We start from the raw sequence: 24,682 nt of genomic DNA on the forward strand, positions 1-24,682 counted from the left end.
AGGCCAAAGTTTTAAAAATATATGGGTGTATCAAAAGTAGATAAAAAAAATAATTTTTTTTTTTTGATCTACGACGACTCTCAAAGAGAAAACAGGATTTGACCTTCGTCCCATGTATGACACTTCACCAGCACAGCCTCTAATGGGACCCAGCGTTGCCCACACTATGATATATTCATCTCCGCTATGAAAATTAAGAGAAAGTGTTCCCAACAATACTTATTGAACAAACTCACGCAATACTTTTGTAGCTGACAGTAGACTAAATGGAAAAATTCTTCCAGCGCTTGAGCTATCATTGAAATTATAATAACCGGAATGGTTGAAGGAGGTTTCAAATGCAAAAGACTTAAAAGTTGTTGTTAAAGGGCGGTGTGCGTTTGTTACCAGCTTAAAGTTTACCAAAAAGTGACTATCTAGAAAAAGAATATTAAAAAAAATAGAACCAGCTGTATCTATAAAACTCTATATTCTGTATCTATAAAAGAAAATGAAAGAGTATAAAAGAGAAAAATGTATAAAACTGTTATTGGGATTGTTATTGATTTTATATATTTTTTTATAATATTAACTTTTTTTTTTTTTTTCATTTAGACCTAACGTAAATGTTTTGGTGACAGCAATTTAAATTTTATTAAGACACAAGGCTGTTTTCTTTTGTTAGAGGGCGCAGTTATTTATAAACTACCTTTAGTATTCTATTATATATCATTTATTTAATAGAAATGGCGTCTGAGGATCTTCTTAGTAGTTTGCAGAGCTATCAAGTTCAGTTGCAACAGGTAAATTACATTTGCGTTTTAAAATAAATTTAGTATTCTTGAAATATTCTGACGAGGCTCTTTACTCCGTAAATGAATTTGCATCATAAAGTGATGTTATTTTGAGAAAATGATGTTCAATTAAAATCCACAAACATTTCACTTCACTCTGTGACAGTGGGTTTTTTTTTTTTAAATCGAATTAAAAGTTTCTTTTATGAATATCGTACACGTTTGAAAAGCAAAAGGAGGCTCTTTTGTTTTCGTATCTTAATTTATTTTTCAGTTTAAGAATATATTAAAATGAAGTCCCAACAGATGTGATTTATCGTTAGGTTTGCTTTGCTTTGCTTTCATAGTTTGCTATTGCATTTTTTCAGACAACAAATGCACTTTCTCATTAATAGCATATGAAATAGAAAGGTTGACAGCTACACTGTCTATACGTATTCAGAATGAAATTCCCACATGACAAGTTATATAGAGTAATATTTTAAGGAATTTGACAACGCAGTTTTTGACATGTTGCTTAAACATTACATTTAACAGTGAACATGTATACAGTAAGAGTTAGGCTTGAGGCATAGTATCACAGCATATCTAGCAATTACAGTAGCAGGGAGAAAAACTTGTCTTGCCAAGTTTAAAGTTGTGTAACTCTGCTTTGCTACGAAAACTAGATGCCTTGGTAAAGTTATGTACAAATTATAGTAGCATTTCACATAATCTTGAGGAAAACGTTTATACTATATTAACAGTATAAAAAAAATGATCAATTGCTAATCATTGTTTTTTTGTATAAATTATATAAATATGATATAATGTCTCTTCGTACTGTGGTTTCGGATATATTGTGGGTATCATCATGTTCACCCCAAAACGAATTATGAAAAAAAAAAAAAAGTAATGTGTTCAAAGAACTAGCAATTTTGATATCGGAAACTGGAAAAAATGAATACTGTGTATACCCTTGTATACTGTGTATTATCTACTGTACATCCAACTATTGTATTTCCAAGAGAGGGAATTAGCTAAAACTTGGTTGTATATTTTTTTCGATATATTCAATATTCAGCTGCAGAGTAATTTTTTAAGCAACAGGACTCTTCAGAAACTGATTACTGTAAACATTCAGGTTCTCCCCTCAGCTACAGATGCAATAAAAGAGTATATTGATGGAATGTTAAATTGCAAACAGTCACCTCTGGAGGGGTGAATACGACTTTTTTTTTTTTTTTATCCCCGCCCTTTTCTCATATATATGAGGTCAGCGTTTTTACTGTTTTGGCATGAAATGTTTACGGCCGGATGCCCTTCCTGACAGCAATCCTCACCCTTTATCCGTGCTGGGGATATGCGGTGGTCATTTCCCGATCTACCGCATCCTCCGTATTTGGTGGTCACGGGTTTGAACCCCGGTCTAATCAAGAAGTGTGTGCTACACACTACTGCTCCAGCCCACCTGGCTACAGAGGCGCTGGAGGGGGGGAATACAACTATCATTCATAAATTGAATTACATTAGTTACGAAGTAAGTTTTTGTAAACAACAGCACATTACATCATTTCTTCGACTAGAAGTTACACTTAGGATAGCAAAAATTGCTAAGGGCTAAACTAGACAAAAATATACCTGAACTGACAAGTGATTTATGGAGAAATCATGAGACTTAGCTTTGGCAGTATGATAGGCTGGACAGTTTGGTTTTTGTTTAGTTTTCTCAAAACATGGTAAATTCTTGGGAATGAGAAATAAATACAAGGCAGAATTAGTAAATCAGTAGGATGGAAGTAATGGCCACCAAAAGAAAAAATTATGCAGCTAAAGAAAAGTTAGATTATTTGAAAAAGTTAAGTGTTCATTCGTAGAAGTAGGCCTCCAAAGAAATAAAACTAGACTTTGTGAAAACACTGATGTGGACCAATGCTTATACAAGTAGCTTCTACAGAAGCATAGCAAAGCGGTACTGATAAATGGGGTAATTTTGAAAACACAGGCTCTTAAATTTCATAAGCTACTTGGCTGAGGTGATGACACATTTAAAGCTTCTGAAGGGTGGCTTTGGAGGTGGAAGGCTCATCGTTGGATATCCCAAGTTAGCGTTGTAGGAAAATATGCATTTGGTAGCATAACAGCAGCAGAAGTGTTTTCTAGATTTCCGTGTAATTTGATTCAAGATGAATTCACAGATGAACAGTTGTACAACTGTGACAAAACAGCACTATACTCTTAAACTTCTTCTTCCACCAGTCACTGGATATTAAAAAGGCACCCAACAAAGAAGGCATGAAACTAACAGAGAATTATTGTGTTACTGTGCACAAACAAGACTAGAATCACAAGCTAAACCCATTGTTCAAAGTCCCAGCATTTTAAATAGGTCATCATGAAATATCTACCTGTGATTTATAATAACAGCTCCAACGCTTGGATGAAGAGATATTTTTGCTTCATGGTTTGAAAGTGAGTTTGTACCATCAGTGAGATGCCGCTTGCTTTCCAAAAAAACTTGGAGGAAAAGGCTATGTTACTGTTGGATCACTGCCCAGCTCGTCCTATGCTGATGTCCTGAAACCGACCGGGCTAGGCGACTGGGTAAAGTGCCTGCCTGGCAACCCAAAGGTCACGGGTTCGAATCCTGCCTCGGGCTTGGATCAGAGTAGTGCAAAAACATTGGGAGGTGCATTATGGTCACAAAAGCCGATGCGCCAACAGCTAACAAAAAAAAAAAAAAAAAAGTTCTGAAATCGAAAGATGGCAAGATCAGGTCGCATTTCTGCCAAGGAACACAACCACACTAATTCAGTCCCTAATTCAGGGCATTATTCAAGCGTTCAAAGCCTATCATGGTGAGCTACTTGCTGGTGTTGTGAACTCAGAAATTCAAGTTCTAGAATTTCTAAAAACATTAACACTGAAAGATGTATACAATACTGGATCATTGTATACATTGAATATTGGAACATGGGAGACAAGCTCACTGCCAATTTAAAACTGCTTTTAAAAATAGCATTTTCGGAACAAGAAGCAAAGGCTGCTTGTAACATAATTGGTGGCAGTAGTGGGGCAAATGACCTGACTGCTTGGATTGAGATGAATGCATAAGCTCCAGTTGCATGTTATCTGAGCGAGGAAGAAATTGCAGCTTCTGTGAAGTGGAAGACATTCGAGGGATAATATGGATGATTGGTGTAAGGAAAAAGCAGCAGAAATAAAATGCTTGTAAACATTAACGAGGTGATGGCATGGTTAGGATGTCAGAATGAGAGAGAACATCTTCATTTATTGCATCTGACCCACTATTAATAATTATGTACTGAAGAAACACTGTCATCAGTTCCAGCAAACTAAATTACATGATTATTTTAGAATGTATGCGTAAAATGTAAGTCCACAACAACATTTTATGCATTTGTATTAGTAGGATGTAAAGGGAATGATATAACCTTTAATACTGTCTTTTAGTCTGTATACTCATAAAATAATACTAAATAAGTATTTAATTACTAAATAATTTAAGTAAATCTGGGAAAAAAGGTAAAAAATTTTTCAGCTATAATGTGCTTCACTTATAATGCAATTATTAAAATTTGTCATGTGACATCTGCATTACATTGAGGTTGTACTGTATTTATCTTGTTTAACTTAATGTAACAGTACATCAGTTCTGATTTTAATCTAGGATCTGTTGCCATCACACTCATTACAATAAACATCTTTAGAAATCCTCTCAGCCTTCAACTAACCTTGTAAAGTCTTGTTTACCTGCCATTCCAATCCCACCAACAGATTCCTATGAGTATAGACAAAGGCAAGTGGGTAAGTTTAATAGATTAGAGGCCATTGCCGAACGTAATGTCAGAAACGGGAATATCACCTGTAACTTTATGTAATTTGAGAAGCAAGCAATTAACTAAAGAACAAGGGAGGTTTTAAACCTAGGTATGAAGTTTGCGGTGATCCCTCCAAATCTGCCAATAGCGGAAGTGGCTATGGGCATTGAAATAGCTGTGAGTAAATTACCAGTGGTCGTGGCTAATGAGATCCGTATAAGAACCTCGGTGATTTTGAGTCAGGTTCGGACAGCTCCCTCCAATCTTAGCATTAGTCAGAGGAAGGCGATTAAGGAGCTTAGACAAGATGATAGCGGACAGGTTTTGTTCGCGGATAAAGGAAGATAGAACGGTGATCCTTGATAAAGAAGAGTATTGTAACAAATCCTGGGAAATTTTGAATGATAGAACAACATACAGGGTTACCCGTAGGAATCTGTTGGTGGGATTGGAACGGCAGGTAAACAAGACTTTACAAGGTTGGTTGAAGGCTGAGAGGATTTCTAAAGATGTTTATTGGACATTGCATGCCATGGGATGCCAATTGCCAAATTTTCTTAAGGTGGTTTCACTTAGGCCGATTGTGTCGTTTATAGGCAGTCCTACACATGCTTTGTCCTGGTTCTTAGCCAGACTAATTTCTCCTATTGTTGGACATTCTGATTTTACCGTCGGGGATAGTGGAGACTTTGTACAATTTGTAAGGTTATAGAAGAGGGCAAGACCATGTCGTCATTTGATGTGGTATCCTTGTTTATGTGCATTCCTATTGATACCCTAAGGAATAGGACTCCATTAAGTGTGGAGGATATTTGTAGTGGGGTGGAACTGTCTCGAGTACCACCATGGTATTTCAAACCACACTGTATAAGCAAGTTCGCGGCACAGCGATGGGCTCCCCTATTAGTGCTCTCATAGCGAATTTAGCTATGGAGGAGGTTGAGTCCAGAATTTTTGATGGGTCTGTTCTCCCCATACGCACATGGAAACAATATGTCGACGATATGTTTGCAATTATTCGGAGGGGAGAGAGGATGGGTTCTTGGTTTCCTCAATAGCTTCTCCGTGTTTATTCAGTTCACCTCCGAGGTGAACTGAATAAACAGGGAGAAAGTAGAGGGTACCCTCCCTTTCCTTGATGCGTTGGTACATAGGGAGGGGCCCTAGAGTGAAAACCAGTGTGTATAGGAAACCCATGTGCTGGGGCCAATATGCACATTATAATACGGCACAAGCGAACCATCACAAGAACAGTTTCATTGGGGCATTACTGGATAGGGCTGGGTCCCATTGCAGCGCCTCAGAGGATAGAAAAGAAATTAAAGGTGTCACAGCAGATCTCAGGAAATGCTACCCCCAGAGGGTCATAGATAAATGTATCCGAGAAGCAGGGTATGGACGTAGGTAGCCATTTACACCCATTGCCATTGCATACATTTCCTACTATCCTGGCCCAACTGAGTGTATAACTCAGGTGTTGCGCAATTGCCAGATGCTGTATGCATCTACCAGGGTGGAGCTTGCACACAGTTGTGTCAAAGGTTAAGGACCCTATACCTATGGAATGTGTAAGTGGGGTCATATATGAGATAAAATGCCTGGATTGTGGGGAATGTTATGTTGGTGAAACAAAGCATTGGTTTAAAGATCGTATGGGGGAGCATATCAGTATGATAAAGACCGTGGGTTATGGGAGGTCTGCTGTTGCAGAGCATTTTTGGGAGGAGAGCCACCAAATTTCTCCTGATAAAGCTGTTATCGTCAACTGATCACACAGATTTTGGGACCGCAAGTGGATCGACAGCTTGTGAATTTGCTTCTCTAAGAGCAACACTTAATAGAGACGGGAGAGTCTGCATTCATCCACTCTTCAAAGCTGTGGTTCTTGGACAGGATGAACTGTTTTGCCTGGCACGCTTCCGAGCCATTGCTGGCTCCAGTGCGCATATGGAGAATTCATCCCATGCTCCTGTAGAAACACATGCTGTGAACTGTGAGCCTGCTGATATTTAAGGATGTACTGTACATTAAGCTTCACTGTTGAAAAAGGAGGCAGATGCCTCTGAAAGCTTCGATATTTTATCATTTTTATCGGTTGAAGACTATCCAGAAGTGCTTTTAAGTGTATGGGTGCAGTGGAGATTGGAAGATATTGTATAACTTGAGTTCATAGGTGTATCATATTGGAAAAAAGTTATTATAGATGCTCTTGTTTGTACTCTGGCACTACCACCAGGTCAGTAGAGTTTACAATAAATTAATCAGTACAAACGATAATTGTATTTAGCAGTCAGGCTTGAACCCCGGTCCACTCAAAGAGCGCGTGCTACTGCACTCCCACTCCTGATCACTCAGCTTCGTCAGCATTGAGACCAGCCTTTGGCGAAGACCGTCCAGAAATGCTTGTAGATGAAGTAGTGATTGCAGGATATTGTATAATATCGATTTTGCATTAATTTTAATACCACATGGCAGTGTTTTGGATCATTTAAGATTACATTTATCCATAATTAATATTTTCATACTTGTGTTTGAACAGGATAGAATCTGAGAAATTCTTTGAAAATATTAGAATTTGAGTTTGGTGGAAAATATACAATACCATTAGATCATTAAAGATTTATATCTCAGCACTAAACATTGTGTGTTGTGAGGCGCCTCTGTAGCCAGGCGGGAAGGAGCAGCAGTGCGTAGCACACGCTTCTTGATTAGACAGGGGTTCAAGCCCGTTACCACCAAATATGGAGGATGTGGAAAGGTCAAGGAAATGACCACCATATATTCCCGGAGCGATATGGCCTTAGTTGCTAATGCTCCTAAAAACACAAATAACAACAAACTAAACATTGTGCTGCTTCATGTTTAAAGATGACTGGTATAAATATGCTGATGAGCCCCCCCCCCCCACACTTTTCTTGAACATCTGATCGGCACCATATGCTGTCCTTGCTATCCTCTCAGAGGTGAACATAGGCATACACCGATGATCCAAAATATTATGACCACCTACCTAATATGTTGGTCCTCCACGTGCAGCCAAAACAGCTCGTACCTGGCGAGGCATGTGGTATCCGGTACCAGTGCGTAACCAGCAGATCCTTTAACTCCTGTAAGGTCCATGGTTGAGACGCCGCAGATTGGAGTTGCTGTTCCAACACAAACCACAGCTGCTCGATGGGATTGATGTCTGGGGAGTTTGGAAGCCAGGATACCTGGAAGTCTTCCTCATGCTCCACGAACTTGTCTTGAACAATCTAGGCAGTGTGGCATGGTGCATTAACCTGCTGAAAGACGGCACCTCCAGAGGGAACGACCGTTGCCATGAAAGGGTGTACCTGGTCAGCAATGATGTTTAGGTAGGTGTTAGACAGAGTGCCCAGCACATGGTTGACTGCACCTAGGGTATCCCAGCAGAACATCACCTAAAGCATGACACCACTGCTACTGGCTTGTTTTTGTCACACGGTGCATCCAGACACCATCACTACCCCAGGCAAATGACGCACATGTACCTGGCCGTCCACATGGTACAACGAGAAATATGATTTGTCAGATTCGATGCTCGCGTCCCCAGCGCCTCTGTAGCCAGGTGGGAAGGAGCAGCAGTGCGTAGCACACGCTTCTTGATTAGACCGGGGTTCGAGCCCATCACCACCAAATATGGAGGATGTGGAAAGGTCAGGGAATGACCACCGCATATCCTGGAGCAATATGGCCTTAGTTGCTAATGCTCCTAAAAAACAAACAAACAAACAAGCTCGCGTCCCCATTGTACCCAGTGCTGTCACCGGTGAACCGTGATTAGCATGGACACTCAGGGCGGCCTGCGGCTAGGCAGCCCCATTTTCAGCAGGGTTAGATGTACTGTGTGTTGTGACACATTACTCCCATCACCAGTGTTCCAATTACTGACTAGTTGTGTCACAGTCACCCTTCTGTTCACATACCATCCGGGAGAGTCTTTGCTCAACTAGAGCATTGATGAGCCGTGATTGTCCAACACCTCGCCGATGGTTCGTAGGTTTTCCCTCCTCAAACCACTTTCGGTAGGTACTAACCATGGCCGACCGTGAGCATCCCACCAGCCATGCCATTTCGGATATGCTCTGACCCAGTTGTCTGGCCATTATAATTTGGCCTTTGCCAAACTCACTTAAGTCTGCTGCCTTTCCCATCTGAAGAACAAGAGTACACTGATTAACGGAGTTAGTATCAGGTGTTTTTTATAGTGTCCAGACCCATGCATGCACTTAGTTCACCTGCAGTTGCTTCGATTTGCATAACGACTCGCTGGTCATAATGTTTTGGTTCATCAGTGTATGTTCACCTCTGATGATGAATATGAAGACCTAATGCACACATTAGATCTTCATATTTATGGTAAGCCCAATATGTCATTTTGATAATATAAAAAGTATTTTGATTTACATAATTTGTGGCATTGTGTAGTAAATAGTTTATTTATTTATAGGTGGAGGCAGCTCTTACTACAGAGCCAGAAAATGGAGAACTGCTCAAGTTAAAAAAGGATCTTGAGGTATGTTAAATTCTACATTACATTCTATTCTTTGTTACTAATATATAAAATTAATATTTCTTTTAAAAAAAAAAGTTACCCCTACAAGGTTTATTTTAGACATAGTAGTAGAGTCATTCTTTATGATTGAGCCAAAATCAAGAAAAGGCAATTAGATTTGTATTAGTATTAAAATGAGAGAATGATGCAAGGAAGCAAAGCTTAGGTAGCAACTGCAATAAAGGAAGAGTGCAACTTATTTCATATTCTAAGCATTTGTCTACTCCCTCGTTGGTCTTGGATAATGTGAGCTTTTGAGGGAGATGTTCTGAGTAATGTGGAGTGTCTCTACATTCCAAACTTAACATATGGGATAATATTAAATAATGAGTTAGGTGCCATTTAAAATTGGAGGTTTTTTTTTTTTTTTTTTAAGTAATAAAATGATACAAACACTTTTACACACATTCATATCTACTGAAAAAATTAACAGAAACTTTAATGTGACAAGTAAAAAAAAAATGTATATACAGTAAGTAATTTTGTCCTGGCAGATTGTCTACCCTTGGGTGAAATGAAAATTTATTCTTATAAGTATTTTTATAATGTGAGGGGCAATTCCATAATATTTCACAGAATGTGGGATGTGAATGCACCCCAAATCAATATAAGCAGGTGATTAACCATAAGCAAGAACAGGGTCTGACTGTCAATTGAACTTTGATAAAACATTGATAAAAGTCAAGGACAGTTAGAGCAATGCAGCCATTAGAAAGATATCTTAAAATTAAATTTTCCTTGGGTGCACTCACACCCCACATTACTCATCCACAAGACCATGTGGTAGCTTCTTTCAGTAACTGGTAATTCTTTGACTAAATAACTAAGAAAATTTCTTATTTATAGTGTGCCATTGTCTTTCTTCAGTTTAAATCTCTCCTAATTTGTGTCATCCTAGAAAGAAAACATGCTCAACATTGCTTGCTTGCTGTTGCTCCCAACTTAATGTTGGGAACATATTTACAGCTTGCAGAACTGGTGTCTGCTTAGAGAATTTTGTCAGGTGGTATTACCCCTAGGTCCTTTTTACTTTCATGATTGGACCTAAATCTATCATTTTCTATATGTTTAGTATGTTATCCTGTTGCCCAGAACCTTGCATACACTTGCATTAAAACTTAATTGCTGTTTTTAAGACCACATTATATAAATAATGTTAAGTCTTGTTGTAGCTGCACTCTAGTTTTATTGCTGTTTACAGTCATGGCATAAGGTGCATCATACTGTCAACATTATCACTAATAAAAATTAGAAACATTAAATTATCAGTTTTGATTTAATTCATAGCTTAATATATCCTTTTAGACTTATTTAGAATATGTAAAGTATTTAAGAATTTCTAACTTATAGGTCAGCTAGTTGTATGTCCCAAAAGTTAGTTGACAAATGGCAAAAAGCTTAAGATTTTTGTATTTAATTGAGTAGAGCTATTAAGAAAAAAAGTTTTCCTGTGTTTTGCAGAAATTTATTTAATATCAATTTTATATCAGTTTTGGAAGTTTATATGATGACTTTCAGTTGACATTTTCCCTTTAAATTTTGTGTCTGAATGAAATACACTTTCAGTATGGTTTCAAGAAACCATTTGAGGGGTGTGCAGTCTTAAGGTGTATCCAAGTTTTCTGTTTGATGCAGTTTTTTTTTTTTTTTTCCCAGTTCATAATGCAGTATCAATAGAAAATTTTGCCTGAATTATTTTACTAGATCAAGTAAATATTGAAGAAAGATTGGTATGATATTTTTTGAAAAACAATCCATTCTGAGTAGTATCCACTGTTTTTCTTGTGTGAAACTAAAGTGATCTGTGATATGTTAAAGGAAGGAATGAAGCACTTTAAAATACATGAAATCTAAATATCCATTTATTTTCAGTTAGAAATTAATTTCATAGTATGTTCGTACCACTTCATTAGTGACCGCAAAGACTAGGAAAATCAAGTTAAATTGTTATAGTCACAATTAGATTTGAAATGCTAAGTTAGATTTGAATTAAATACATTTTAAGGCTAGATTTGGATTGAATTTAGGATTAACTTAAAGAAATGTAGAAAATATATATACTTGATGTTGTTACTACTTTACCATTACAAAGATTCAGAATGACCAAAGGCTGGACATATGTGATCTAATTAAAATGGGTTTTGAAGTGTCTGTATACACAATGGATTTTTTATAATCTTGTTACCAGAGATTTTTCAATTAATGCTGTTACAAATAAGGTTGTTCTAAAGAATTAGCCAATTTAAATCCCCTCACCTGAGGGTTATCTAATAACAATATTATAGTTACAGTTGTTCTGAAGGATTAGTCAACTATTAGTCATAATTCGAGAAGCAAAGAAGAATATTATGTGAGAAATTAGGAATTGGTTTAAGAAAAGGATTGTTATGATGTCTGGTATGGAGTGAGAGGCTTTATGGAGCATGGACATTGAGAATGGAAGATATTACAAGATTGGAAAGTTTTGAGATATGGGTATGGAGGATGAAAAAGATAGGTGGGTTGATAAAGTGAGAAATGCGGAGGTTTTGGGAAGAGATGTGTGACTGAAATGATCAGGTGGAAAAGAAATTGGATTGGACATGTGTTGCAAGGTTGAGGGACTGATAAAGGATGTGGAGGGAAAAGTTGAGTGGTAATCCAGGAGGGAGATTGAGGAAAACTATGATAGATGAATTGAAAAGGAATGGTGCATATGATGAAATGAAGAGGAGGGCTGAGGATAGGGAGATATGGAGAAGTAGTTGAGTGTATGTGTGGACCTACCCTTGGCAGAATACCAATAATGAAGTCATTCAGTTAATCTCTTCTGGTTCCAGCCTTTGGAGGTGGCAGGTGGATGGTAAGTTACATCTTGGCTGTTGGAGTGGTGGTTGTGGCCAAAACACATACCTATTTTTAATTTGCAATAAGATTATTTTTTAAATTGTGAATGTAGCTGCTTTCAGTTTGCATGCCCTTGTTGCAAATGATATTATTGTCCATGGTTCCTATCATAAAGGTCTCCATATAAAGTCTGTTGTGATATCCTTCATTTTCACCATATGCACCATCCCTTTTCAATTCATCTATCATAGTTTCCTCAGTTTCCGCCCCCTGGACCACTGCTCAATGTTTCCCTCCACATCCTTTATCAAAAACTGAAAGATAGTACTGAGGTTTTGGCAAAGGCTCATTTGTCGTCTTTTCACCAAGTGTGAAAAGCTGGGTCTTGATTTTGGTGCATGTAAAGAGTCTTCTTGGCACAAGTGATGTCTTGTGATAGTGTTAAAATAGCAAGTAAGACTGATAAGATAAATTAGATGATGAGATAATCAGATCAAGAGTATTACTCCCTCTGGTTGCCTCTCGAACATGCTGCTGTAGAAAACAATCATCCAGTAAATCCACAAAAGTCTTGCTAGTGTGCGAGTGACCAATCCACAAGTTCTAGTCAATATCTGGGAAGTTAAAATCCCCCATTATAAGACAATCTGATTTACTAGCCCACTTTATTTCTCTGTACAGTTGTTTGTTGTATTCATCAGTCATTAGGCCTATAACACACTCCTACTCTCAATTTTGCTTTCTCAGTGCTTATGTTACACCAAACTGACTCAACACTGCACTGTCCCCCCCATGTCAACTGGATGCACTTCCTTAGATTTTGTTGAACAGCATGACCCCTCCTCCCTTTTATCCTGTCTACCCTTTTTGTACATATTGTACTCACCCAAATTCCAATTCTGCATTCCTTATATCTGTGTGACACCACATCTCTGATATCCCAACAATATCTGCCTTTGATGTCTTAATCAGCACTTCAAATTCATCAAATTTATTTACTATACTCCTAGCACTGGTGTACATGCAATTATACAAGCACATATTCTTACTCTTAGTTGCCCTAACACAGCCCACATATTTACTTGTTCCATGATGACTCCCAGCACCTCACTTTCCAGGCTGCTGCTCATTCTAATAGAAGCAGTGCAAAAATCACTTTCACCTGTGGCTACTATTAATCTTTTAGTCTGTGAATTTCCTCCAAGCTAGCAGTTTTCCTACCACCTAACACTGCCTCGATAACATCAACAATTATTCTTGCACTCTTTCTATTTAAGTGTATCCCATCTCTGTAGAAACAGTCTTCCTGTTAACACACAGACCACACTGAGAAAAATTCTACTCCATAAACCTTGCACAATCTCTCCAGGGCTGAATTGATTGAGAAGATTTGCATCATATGCTTCCTCCTATTGGATCTGGGCAGAATTGCAGACACTTCAAATTTAACGCTAACTCAACTTTTTTTTTCAACATTGACCTGTACTTGTTAGTAAGTCCACAGATCTCCTGCTCTTAAAATCATTAGTGCCAGTGTGTACAACAATATCACCCTTTGTGCCCTTAAAAGATATCTGCTTTACAACGTCATCAACTTTTATCCCTGGCAAATTTTGGCAGTGGTGTAATTTTAAATTTATAGAATATATTAATATAAATGTTTGACTAGCAGTTTAAGTTGGACAGGCTTAAGCATATTTTGGCATTATCATTTGTGGCAGATGTATGTGGATATGCAAAATTGTAAGTCAAGAAGAGATGTTAGAAGGTATTTAATGACATGTCAGTAAAAGCATAGAACATTGTTAAAGTATAAATATTAAACGATGGCAAAAGATCAAGAAACATTTATATGCTGAATTAGCCATAAATCAGGATAGAATCTAATTTATTAAGAAGTGATAAATTATTTTCTAGGGAAGCAGTGGAATATTAGGAATGGAACTTTTGGCAAGGAGTAAGGGGCAGTTGAGGATCTGATATGCCATTATATCGATTTCCCACCCCATGTAATCCGACATGATTTGTTAGCATTTAATGGGTGATTATTTTCATACTGCATAGGCTTAAAAACTCGAATAACTTATGGGGGAAACCCTACTCTACCTGCATTTGGCTAACTACAGCCCTGATTGAAGAACCTTAGAAATTCCTCTAGTCTGTGATGGAACTTGAACCCAAACCTCTCCAAACAAGTAGAAAATCCACTATACTGTCAAGGAGGACCCCAATTAAGGATTTTTCCTCCTAAATGGTTACTTGTTTTGTGTAATTGTTAATTATGTTTGTGAGATGTTATGCAGACTGAATTTATGATTTTGAGTAGCCTGCTTAAAAACAGCCTACTGCAGGGGGTGTTGGTATGTGATCTGTAGGCTGTTTGTATACCTCATATTCTTGTACTGCTGCCCAAGTATCATAAACTTTTGTAAGTTCTTATTTTATATAAAAATAGTGCTGCAGTGTGATACCTAACTCTTTCCCAAGTGCTACTGTATATATATGGACTTCTGTGAGTTGACTCTGTGGAATAAGTTTACATATGTATATTTTTGAAGGTTGTTTCAACACAGTATCAACAGATTGTCTATATATCTACAGCATAGATTATCTTGAAACTCTACAGTGACATCTATTAACTGTTTTTATAAGTAATAGTAGCTGTTTTAACCTTTTAAAATCAGTGTGGGTGGGTGGGTGGGTGGGTGCAACCTTTAAAAAAAAGATTTAAGATAGTATGGTTACACAAGCTGAAACTGAATAAAGTAACTACTATATAAATATGGAGATATTATTGCATTTGGGGGAAAAAGTAATGTTTATTTTTGTTTTTTTATTTTTGATTTTATTTTTGACAATAACATAACTCTGCTATAAAGTCAAAATATAAAAATATTGATATTTAAAAGAATTTATTTATAATTTTTTAATTTTTACAAAATTTTTAAATTCGTCAAAAAAAAAAAAAAAAACTCCAGACGACCTATATACTGCCTGAAAACATGCTTGCAAAATGACTATAGAGGGTACACTAAATTTTGTAAGATTTCTGTAAGAATTAATTTTTTTATCCATATCTTCATAAGTCTTCCTAGTAAAAAAAAAAAAAAAAAAAAAAAAAAACCTGTGTACTTATCGGTATGCTAAAATATTTAGCAAATATTTCAGCAGTGCAAAATTGGTGTGCGGTATATATTAGTTCATTCAGTCTGCATGTGTTTAGTTTTGGCATCCCTGGCCTATGATGTTAATGCTTGTGAAAAGAAGTAGTGGTATGCTTTATTGCATCCACATTGAATGAAAGTAATTGTGCTTGTGAACTGTTGACAGTGGTTTATCATAAGGGTAAGAAGTAAAGATAATTCTGTTTTGGGTATTCCTGAATAAGTGAAGAGATGATTAGGAGTGAGATTGTGTAAATTTTTCGATATTAATTCAGTAGTTAATAGTATTTTATTTTGTCTAAGCAGGTGATATTTGCATATCCACATCAGCTTATCACAGATGAAATTTATTGCTGAAATTGTAAAAAAAAAGCTGTCTTTTTAATCAATGGAAAAAAATCATATGGTATAAGGATTCTGTAAATAATTCAATGAATTTTTTTAATGACTAGTAATAGTTCAGAGTTTAGCAGCCTGGCATGGGAAATGATTAAAAGAATTGTCAATTTTAGGAAATCCTGTTTTAGTATTAGTCAGATCCATTAAGATTTAAGCAAGCAGCAGTTTTGTTGTGCTGCAAATATACAGGACGGTTGAAAATTTGTGTAGCACATAATGTTTTTAAACTTATTTTAATATTTCTGTGACATAGAACAGATATTCGAAGCAGCCTTAACACATTCACTCTTTTCATGTTTCTTAACACTATGATGAGTTGCTTCGATTATGAAGTACATACCCCAGCATTTTGTTAGAGGTCCTTTAATATGTGTGATTGTTTGTATATACATTCTGCTATAAAAAGCCCTAAAGGAAGACTCTGACGAAGTTATGTGTAGGGATCTTTGAAGAGAATATTTTTTTGGAGGCAAAACACCTTGAATGCCCTTCTCTCTCTCTCCCTTCCTCCCAGCAGTAATAATTTATCATGTTTTAAAATTACCTTATAAATTATAATGTAAAACATAAATGATAATATAAATCAAGCACACAAAATATTGTATAGTGTTCATATATTTTTGACTCTTAAATTTTTACAATTCTTACATGGAGTTTAATTGTAGAAACTATTTAGCGTTACATGTGTAATGCTATATACCAAGAACTAGCAAATGGTTGACTGCATTTTGTTTGATTGGGGTGCATAAAAATAAAATAAAATTTTCTGAAGATTAGCAATCCCAGAAATCTTATTAATTGCTTACCAGATTTAGTTTTGAGTTTACGTAATTTTTGTGTACCCATTTACTTAATGTGTTTTTTATGTTTTCATTACATTAAAATTTATATTAAGAATTATAATAATTCTACAACTCATTTTTTTATTTAAAATTGAGATACACTTGAAAAAAAATTGTGCTAGATCAAACTCAGAACTTTATTTTTCAAGTAGCATTTTAAAAGTAGCAGGAAAGGTTGTTGTCCCCTGCTAAACAGACAATATATATAAGTTGAAAAATTAAAAAAAAAAAAAAAGTACAGATTCTCTGCTCCTCCTATTCTGCTGTTTGTTTGTTTACATATACTTAGATGAAATAAGAACTGATATGTGAAAAAAGACTTGTGCTCATGTTGATGCTGCTTTAAATGAACTCCCAAAGCTAATGATAATATGGTGAACCCTTTGCTATGTGGTTCACTTTTATATATAACTTGAATGTAATAAGGATGAAACTTCAGAATCTGTATAGCCTTTTGTGTGCTCCCATTGCTGACCGGGCTAGCCGGGTGGGTAAAGTGCCTCCCTTGCAACCCAAAGGTCACGGGTTCAAATCAGAGTAGTACAAAAACCTTGGGAGGTGCATTATGGCCACAGAAGCTGATGTACCAACAACTAAAAAAAAAAAAAAAAAAAAAAAAGTGCTTCCAATAGGGCAGTGGTTTGCTGATAATGGTTGTTGATGAAAGTTTTCCAGGATTTTTTTTTTTTTTTTTTTTGAGGGGGATGATGACTATAACCACTGTTAGTTTGTTATTTATTTATTTTTTACTGAACACTGATGGTCAGCCAGTTTCATTTTTGTTGCTGATACAACCTGTCTTACAGAAATTACCAATTCGATGGCATATTGTTAATTTAATTTGGAGCCAGTTAATTCAGAAATACATACTCATATGCATTGAAATTCTTCTTGTTGCATATTCATATTCAAATGCATGTTCATTATTCGATAAGCATTCACCTATGTATAACTCATATTTGCTATAAGATCGATTATGAAGAATGGACACATTTGTGAGAATTGAAGGTCATTTTCACAACACTAAATATTACAATATGGCTGTGAATATTGACATATTCATTGCTTTGTGCACATGTGCAACATACTTTTATTGGAGAAAAGTTAAAAGTTAATCAGTTTGTGTGGGTTGCACGACAGTGATCAACTTGTATATTTTATTAGTTAATAACTGGGATCATTCAGCTTGAATCCATTAGCGTAACCAGATAACTGAGTTAATCCTCATTCTTTATACTGCATATAGCACGCACAGTAATTACAACCTTGAGTGCTGTGTTCATATTTTCTTTTTTGATATGGTTAATTTCATTAGGAAAATAGTATATGATTATTTTGGGAAACATTTTCAGTTCCCAGTTATATATATATATATATATATATATATATATATATATATATATATATATATATTATTTTTTACTTTTTTTACCCCTGGAAGTCTTTTCAAATTGGAAGAATATCTTAGTCTGTTTTTCTTATGTTGTAGAATGGTAATAATTGTTCCTGAGTTGATTTTTTGGTTACCTGCTTTTATCAGTATTGCATATTATTTAAAAGCAGCAGTTGGTTTAGTATATACAGATTTCATTTTCTGATAATGATAATTTTGAGATGTCTATAAATATCTGATATTTGTTTTCATATATCATAATTTTGGCTCTCCTTTGATATCCTTTATTCAAATAAATTTGATATATATATATGTATATATGTCAGAATAAAAATTAACTGCCTACGAAGAACTGTTATCAGAGCTCGTTGGGCTACGATGAAACAATCAAAGCCTTATGGTCATTTTTTATGTCGTACTGTGATATTGCTTTATTTGGAAAATTTGGCTTAGTGAACAATGAGTGACTTATAATAATCTGCAGCTGTTAGTGTAATGTAGTATGATGATCCTGTCATTTTTATGCATGTTAAAATAATGGAAAGTATAGTAAAGTTTAGCAAGGTGCTTGCATGATTGTGAGAGAAGAGGCATGCAACTTTGAAGGAAAAGAGGAACAGAAGGAAATTGGGGAAGTTAATTGAAACATAAGTTAATGAAACTTTCTACTTCCTTATAAGTGTTTAATTTTGATCTACCCATTTTCTTTCCTTGTTATGGTATACCCAATTTCGAATTTCCATTTGTTGTTCTAGCATATCTTACTCTAGTCTCACTGTGTTGCTTCACAGATAGATGACATACATACATGTGATATTTTTCACTACACGAAGTTTTTCCTGCTATGTTCGAAACAAGAGGATACTTCTAAATAGTATGCCGATTGGACTATTCATCGAGATTAGTCATCTGAGGATGGTTCTTCATCGCCAAATTTCAAGCATGTGGATCTGCCATATATGTATATGTAAGTAATGTTCACCTGTTAAATTAACATTTATTCCTTCCATCATCCTTATTTGGAAATTTCCTTTCCTAAATATCTTTTCAAAATTAACATGATGACCATTATCAAGACAAAGATCAAAAACAAGACTTAAAAAAAAAAAAAAAAAAAAAATTAAAAAGCCAGGCTTATTTAACTGATGTCTTGGACCACATGGAAATGACTACATAGAAATGACGTTCTTGAAGATGGTTGTTCATCTGTAGCAGACACAGCCTAATATTTATTATATGTAAGTTTTATCTTCTCTTGTTTCTCCCTATATGAAGTTCAGAGAACTGAGGATTGATGTTAAAGATAAAATGAAAGGATAATAGAGTGAAAATCCTTGATAAGCATCTAGCTGTGAAAGTAATTCTTTTATAACTGCAGAATAATGTTAAATTGAACTATACAACATGATATGTATCTGTTAGCATACTTTTTTTTTTTTTTTTTTTTTTTTTAGTTTTGGAAGTAAGTTCAGTGGAGAATTCTTGTACTTGTAATATAAGAAAAGTAAGTTAAGGCTTATTAATCCCATTTTGATAAGCCATTAAGTATTTCTGAACAGATCATATCATATCATAATATTAATGTATCATGTAATCATATTTAGTTTAATTGGATTATGAATTGTACAAAATATAGATAAGTATCCTTAACCATGTCTTTAAATGTTTTCTTCTCTGGTGAAATCTGTCAAGAAATGAGTGATTGCAAACACCTTTTACACCACTATATTTGCTTTAATAATTAAGAATCACATTATAAACTCTTATGTCAGGTTCTATGGCTTTAGCTTTAAATGAGACATTTTCTTTGCTCATTTCTTGATAGATAAGTATCATTTAAGTTCCATATCCACAGTGTATTTTTCATTTCATATGGACTGAATTTTGTGGTGCTATATGTCAGAAAAGCTAAGAATAATTTTGTTTTACTGTGGTGTTCATTTTTTCCCCTCATGAAGAAACCTTAGTTCATGGGTTACTTCTGAATATTATGTTATATTTAGCTTTGTTTTTTATGATCTTGGCTTTAGATTTAATTAATCTGAAATGTTGAATAGTTTATTTTTGATATCTTCTAGAAGAGAAGTTCCTAAACTTTTTTGGTCAGAGGACTGTGTTAAGAAATAATCAAAATAAGCATAAAATTTGTTATCCTTGTTTAACCCTTTCATGAAGATGCATGTATATGTTTTTATTATATTAGCATATTATAGATTCCCTTGAATCTATAATGTGCTAACTCTGCAGAAATGTGCTACCATCTATCAACTGTTTACAAGAAATAGTAGTAATTTCTGTATTTACAATAGTTCCAGAATTCAGTGCAGTAGGGCATACTTGTTTAACAAGTGGGTTCAGTGACTATGTTGGCTTATAAGCCAGAATTAAAAAAAAAAAAAAAAAATTCTTGGAATTCAAATAAAGTAGTTAATGAAACTGAATCAAATAATATACAGATAAACATCAAGAATATTATTGAAAATAAAGAAAAAGTAATGGCCAGAATATTTTGAAACATTTTTAATATTTTTTACAGTTTTGTCCTCCACTGTTTTTTCTTTATCCCTTTTTTTTTTTTTTAGAAAGTTTGATTTTATTTTTGACAATAATCCTGTCAAAATAATAAAAAAATTAATAAATCTAAAAGCATTTATATATATAGCTTTTACAAAATTCCAAATTCTTCAAACAATTTCACTCTAAGTTGCATTCATATGATTCAGAAATCCACTTGGGAAAGGATTAATGGTTGCACCAGAGTTTATAACATAAAAATGTAATTTTTTGTTAGTGAATTCTGCTTGAGTTGGAAATTTTTTTTTTTTTTTTATGAAAACCCCAAACACGAAAGGTATCAAAACCTATAGTACTTAGTACCGTGCATAGGTTGAAGGAGAAGTATGGGGAGAGGGGGATGCCGGAAACTTTGCTCTAGAGACTAAACATGGGTTTCACCACTTCAGGCCTCCAATAAGCAAAGTGGTGGTGGTGCTCTTTTATGACGGTTACTGTTTAGTTACTGTTTTATTTCAGTTACTGTTTAGTTAGAATTTTAAACATAAGTGTAGAGCATTGAAGTATTTGTGGTGTAAAGAAGTAGTGGCGTATTTGGTAATGTAGATGGTAGAAATCAAAACCTAATTGGTCAGAGTAGGATTGCCCAAAGTTGCAAGAAAAACAGATTTTTTTTAGAGCCAAAGAAAGGCTTGAACATTATAGACATAGGGGTCATCACCCTATGTCACTGGTGCCAAAGGGGCACAGAGACCACATCATGTGGCGTTATGAGGTAATTACATCTAATTATTCCAACAAGGCATTTCCATAAAATTCATCACAAACTTTTATGTGCTTATATTCCAATTTAATTTAAAAGGTAAAGCCCACTAAATGTTTTAAAAAACCTGCACCTCTTTGCCCATTTTTGCAGTTTAGCTGGCACATTGATATATTTGAGACACTATGAATGTGAATTTTAGTATTCCTTCAGTATGATATTCACTTTTGATCTCCACTATTGATTATTTTTTAATTGGAGAAGTTTAGCTATAAAAAAATTTTTTTATAGAGCCATGTACATCAGAAAGCACTCATCGTTGTGGTAACATTCCACAGAATTCCAGTTTCCCTCTTTGTCACCCACTTTGCTGCCCAATTTTTGGCTGTATAGGAAATATCTTTTTGTTTGGAAATAACAAGCTGTTATTTCTGAGTTTTTTTTTTTTTTTACTTGTTTGTTTTTCTTTGTTTTTTGTTACAGTAATGTCAGAATCAAGAACAAAATTTTAAAGATTCTCATTTTGTGAAATAAAGATGTGCTGGCTGTTATTGTTTTAGAAATTACTTTCTAATTTTGTGAATTAACAAAGTCATTTCTAAGCACACTTTTCTCATTGGTCAATTTTTGGTTTCAAAAATTAAGCACTAGCACCAGGAATCCAATCTCGGTGAATCTGCACAGCAAGTCTGAAATCTGTGTTTAAAGTTTTATACAAAGGATCATAAATACTGTTAAAAGTTTTAGTTTTGAGCAAAGTTTGGTGTATACCCAAACAAAATGAAATCTCTAATAGCAACAGTTAATAAATTCTTTGTTTGATCTATACTAATTAGTAGCATAATTGCTACTCATTGGCAGCAATTACTTTGTTCTTTTTGTGGAGGTTGTCATAGATTGAGGTGACAGAGAAAAGTGAGTAGTTGCAACATGTGCAAAGCAGGACAGTCTCCACCCAACATTTTTAAATTTCTCCAGCCATTAGTACTTTGCTGATTATTAATCTGTGCCATACAATCGCACTTGGAGAATAGATTACTCTAAATATGGCTATTTGCAAAACTCCAAAGGTGATCGATGCTGTTAATAAATGAAAATAGATTTGTCTGATTGGTGTGGTGACATTCCACAGAGTTCCGGTTTCTCCCATCTGTGTTGATTCCTAGGGATTACACGAATTAGAGGTATTGAGTTGGCTAGCTTAGTGGCAAAAATCTGTTGCTCATCTAGCATTCCATTTGATTTGCTTTATCTGGTAGACTTTTAAAAGTCATCTACCCTAGGGTAGATCAAATACTACAGATAATAAATTACCATTTACTCTTTATGTAAATGGATTACCTTTAAACTTTGGATGCTATGGTCCTAGCTGCCCTTTCACCACAGAACTCCAAACCATCTTCTCAAGCAGACTGTTGTTGAAAGTTTGGGAAATGGCCATATCTTCTAGAACCATGTCAAGGTTACTTAAATCAAACTCAGGGTTGCATGCTTTTTTTTATTCACATGTTTTTTTATGTGAATATATAAACTTCATGAGGTTTATATATTCACAGTTCCTTGGTGATAGCTGTAGTTGTACATAATGAGATGGAGAGAAGTCATCTTGCATCAAAGGTAGTTTGAAGTGAGAACTATGAATGGACCACAATTAATCAATATTGATATCTCCATATGGTATTACTTGCTACTTTGCCTTGTCTTGTCATTTATTTGGGAACAGAAAAATTGTTTGTATTGATTTGGTTGAAAGGAGTAATGATGGGTACCATATACTGTATTTGTGCCATTTTGAAAATGTAGTTGCAAATGATGCAAGGAAACAAGTTTGTATAACATCTCAAAAAAAAAAATTCTACCCACCTCATCTATCCATCCCCTCCAAATTTGTGTATAATTCTACCTTAAATTTATTCAAACTACTCACTTCTCTACACCAGGTGTGAAGTTTGTTCCAACAATCAATCACACTCTCTGGCTGAAAGAAAATTTTTGATCATCAATTCTGAACCCATTCTTTTTCAGTTTATGTCCCTGTATTATATATGTTGACTGAGAAAGAAGGATGCCACTGGTATTAGTTTACCCAATCTGTTTAAAGCCTTAAACACTTCAGTCAGGTCTTCTCACAGATATCTAGTTTTCAAGTGCTGTAATTTGCAGAACTGAAGTCATTCATGGCAAGAGTACACTTTTCTGTCCTTGGCTAATCTTGTTGCTCTTCTCTGCACCCATTACAGCAGATCCATATCCTTCTTAAAACGTGCCTTCTTACAGACCCATGTGCAGTACCCAAGATGCAGCCCATTCTCACTGCAGCCGAACAATGGGATTATCATCTTTTTGTCCCTGCTAGCAAACTTCCTGTACACCATTGACAGAATCCAACGAGCTATCCTGGTACCCGGTCTGCACTACTCAGAGAACTTCACATCTGACTGTACAATTACTCTTGATCTCTTTCATTTTCCACCTTGAGTGCCATACCACCCAATTGATATACAGTGAAACTTCCCTTTAACAGACAGCCATGGGAAACGAAAATGTGTCCGTTAGAGAGAAGTGTCCGCTAACAAGAAGTCTGAGGGAGAAAAAAAAAAAGAAAGAAAGAAAAATCATTAAACGTTTAATGTAAAATTAAATTAAAATATATACAGATTTTGAACAATATTTTTGTAAATAATATACAATTACATACACAAGAGATAAAGAAAAATCGTTAAACGTTTAATGTAAAATTAAATTAAGTTATATACAGATTTTGCACAATAATATAATAAATAATATACATATAATTGTGCTATGCATATTATGACTTTATCTTAAGAAAAATACATACGGTAATCACTTATTTTCTTCTGCACCTTCTTCCGGCTGATAATTTTGTTTTCAACATTTGTTTGGAGTGAAGAAACCATCGAAAGTCCTTCAGTATCTTCTTCAGCGGCGAAAAACATTTTTAAACGATTGATTTGTATGAGCGCTTCTTCTATTTTCATCGGTGGTTTGTCGTTAATATGTTCTTCGACAGAATGACCTCCTTCCATTTCTTCATCCTAATGAGGAACTTCTTGAAAAATATCGATGATAATGTCGTTGATATCTAGAGCACCATCTTCTGTAGTGAGGTTCGAGTCTATATCTTTGTAGCCACGGTCACTTGTAGCTGAAGTATCGTACGTTATCAATAGATGTTGAAGTTCTTGTTCTTCTTGGTGCTCCACATTGCTGTCCACAACTTCAATTTTTGCGTTTGAGAAGCCAGACTTTACAAAACAGTTCACGACAGTTTGTTTTCTAATTGCGTTTACTGAAGAGGAAATCCATTGAATCGCATCTAGGATGCTGATTTTCTTTGCAAGGTCACTCGCACATGTTACATCGTTCATGTTTGCAATGAGATGTCTTAAAACACGTTTTCTGTAGTGAAGTTTAAAATTTTTCATTATCCCTTGATCCAAGGGCTGACACTCTGCAGATGTGTTTGGTGGCAGAAAAACGATTTGAATGTTGGACAATTCAGTGTGCAGGTGAGATGCAGCATTATCCACGAAAAGAATAATTTTTCTGTTTTGACGAATCATGTTTTGGTTAAAGTGACTTATCCATTC

The 24,682-nt window shown here is 35.2% G+C and overlaps 1 protein-coding gene across 2 annotated transcripts in view; it reads left to right on the top strand.

The window, feature by feature from the left end:
• Positions 1-705: 705 nt before the first annotated feature.
• LOC150077821 (survival of motor neuron-related-splicing factor 30-like) overlaps positions 706-24,682 on the top strand; it is a 113,653-nt gene continuing 89,676 nt past the window's right edge. The window contains exons 1-4 of one of the 2 annotated variants that reach the window (XM_090384756.1): positions 735-782; positions 9,066-9,131; positions 18,550-18,761; positions 19,249-19,298. In XM_090384756.1, the coding sequence (XP_090240882.1) occupies positions 18,590-18,761; positions 19,249-19,298 (222 nt within the window). In that variant the 5' untranslated portion in view covers positions 735-782; positions 9,066-9,131; positions 18,550-18,589. Of the gene's footprint in view, positions 783-9,065; positions 9,132-18,549; positions 18,762-19,248; positions 19,299-24,682 lie in introns of both variants that reach the window. The other variant, XM_090384757.1, reaches the window with a different exon arrangement.

This window comes from Mastigoproctus giganteus, chromosome 11 (assembly GCF_048544385.1).
Source record: "Mastigoproctus giganteus isolate SK-2022 chromosome 11, ASM4854438v1, whole genome shotgun sequence".
NCBI lineage: Eukaryota > Metazoa > Arthropoda > Arachnida > Uropygi > Thelyphonidae > Mastigoproctus > Mastigoproctus giganteus.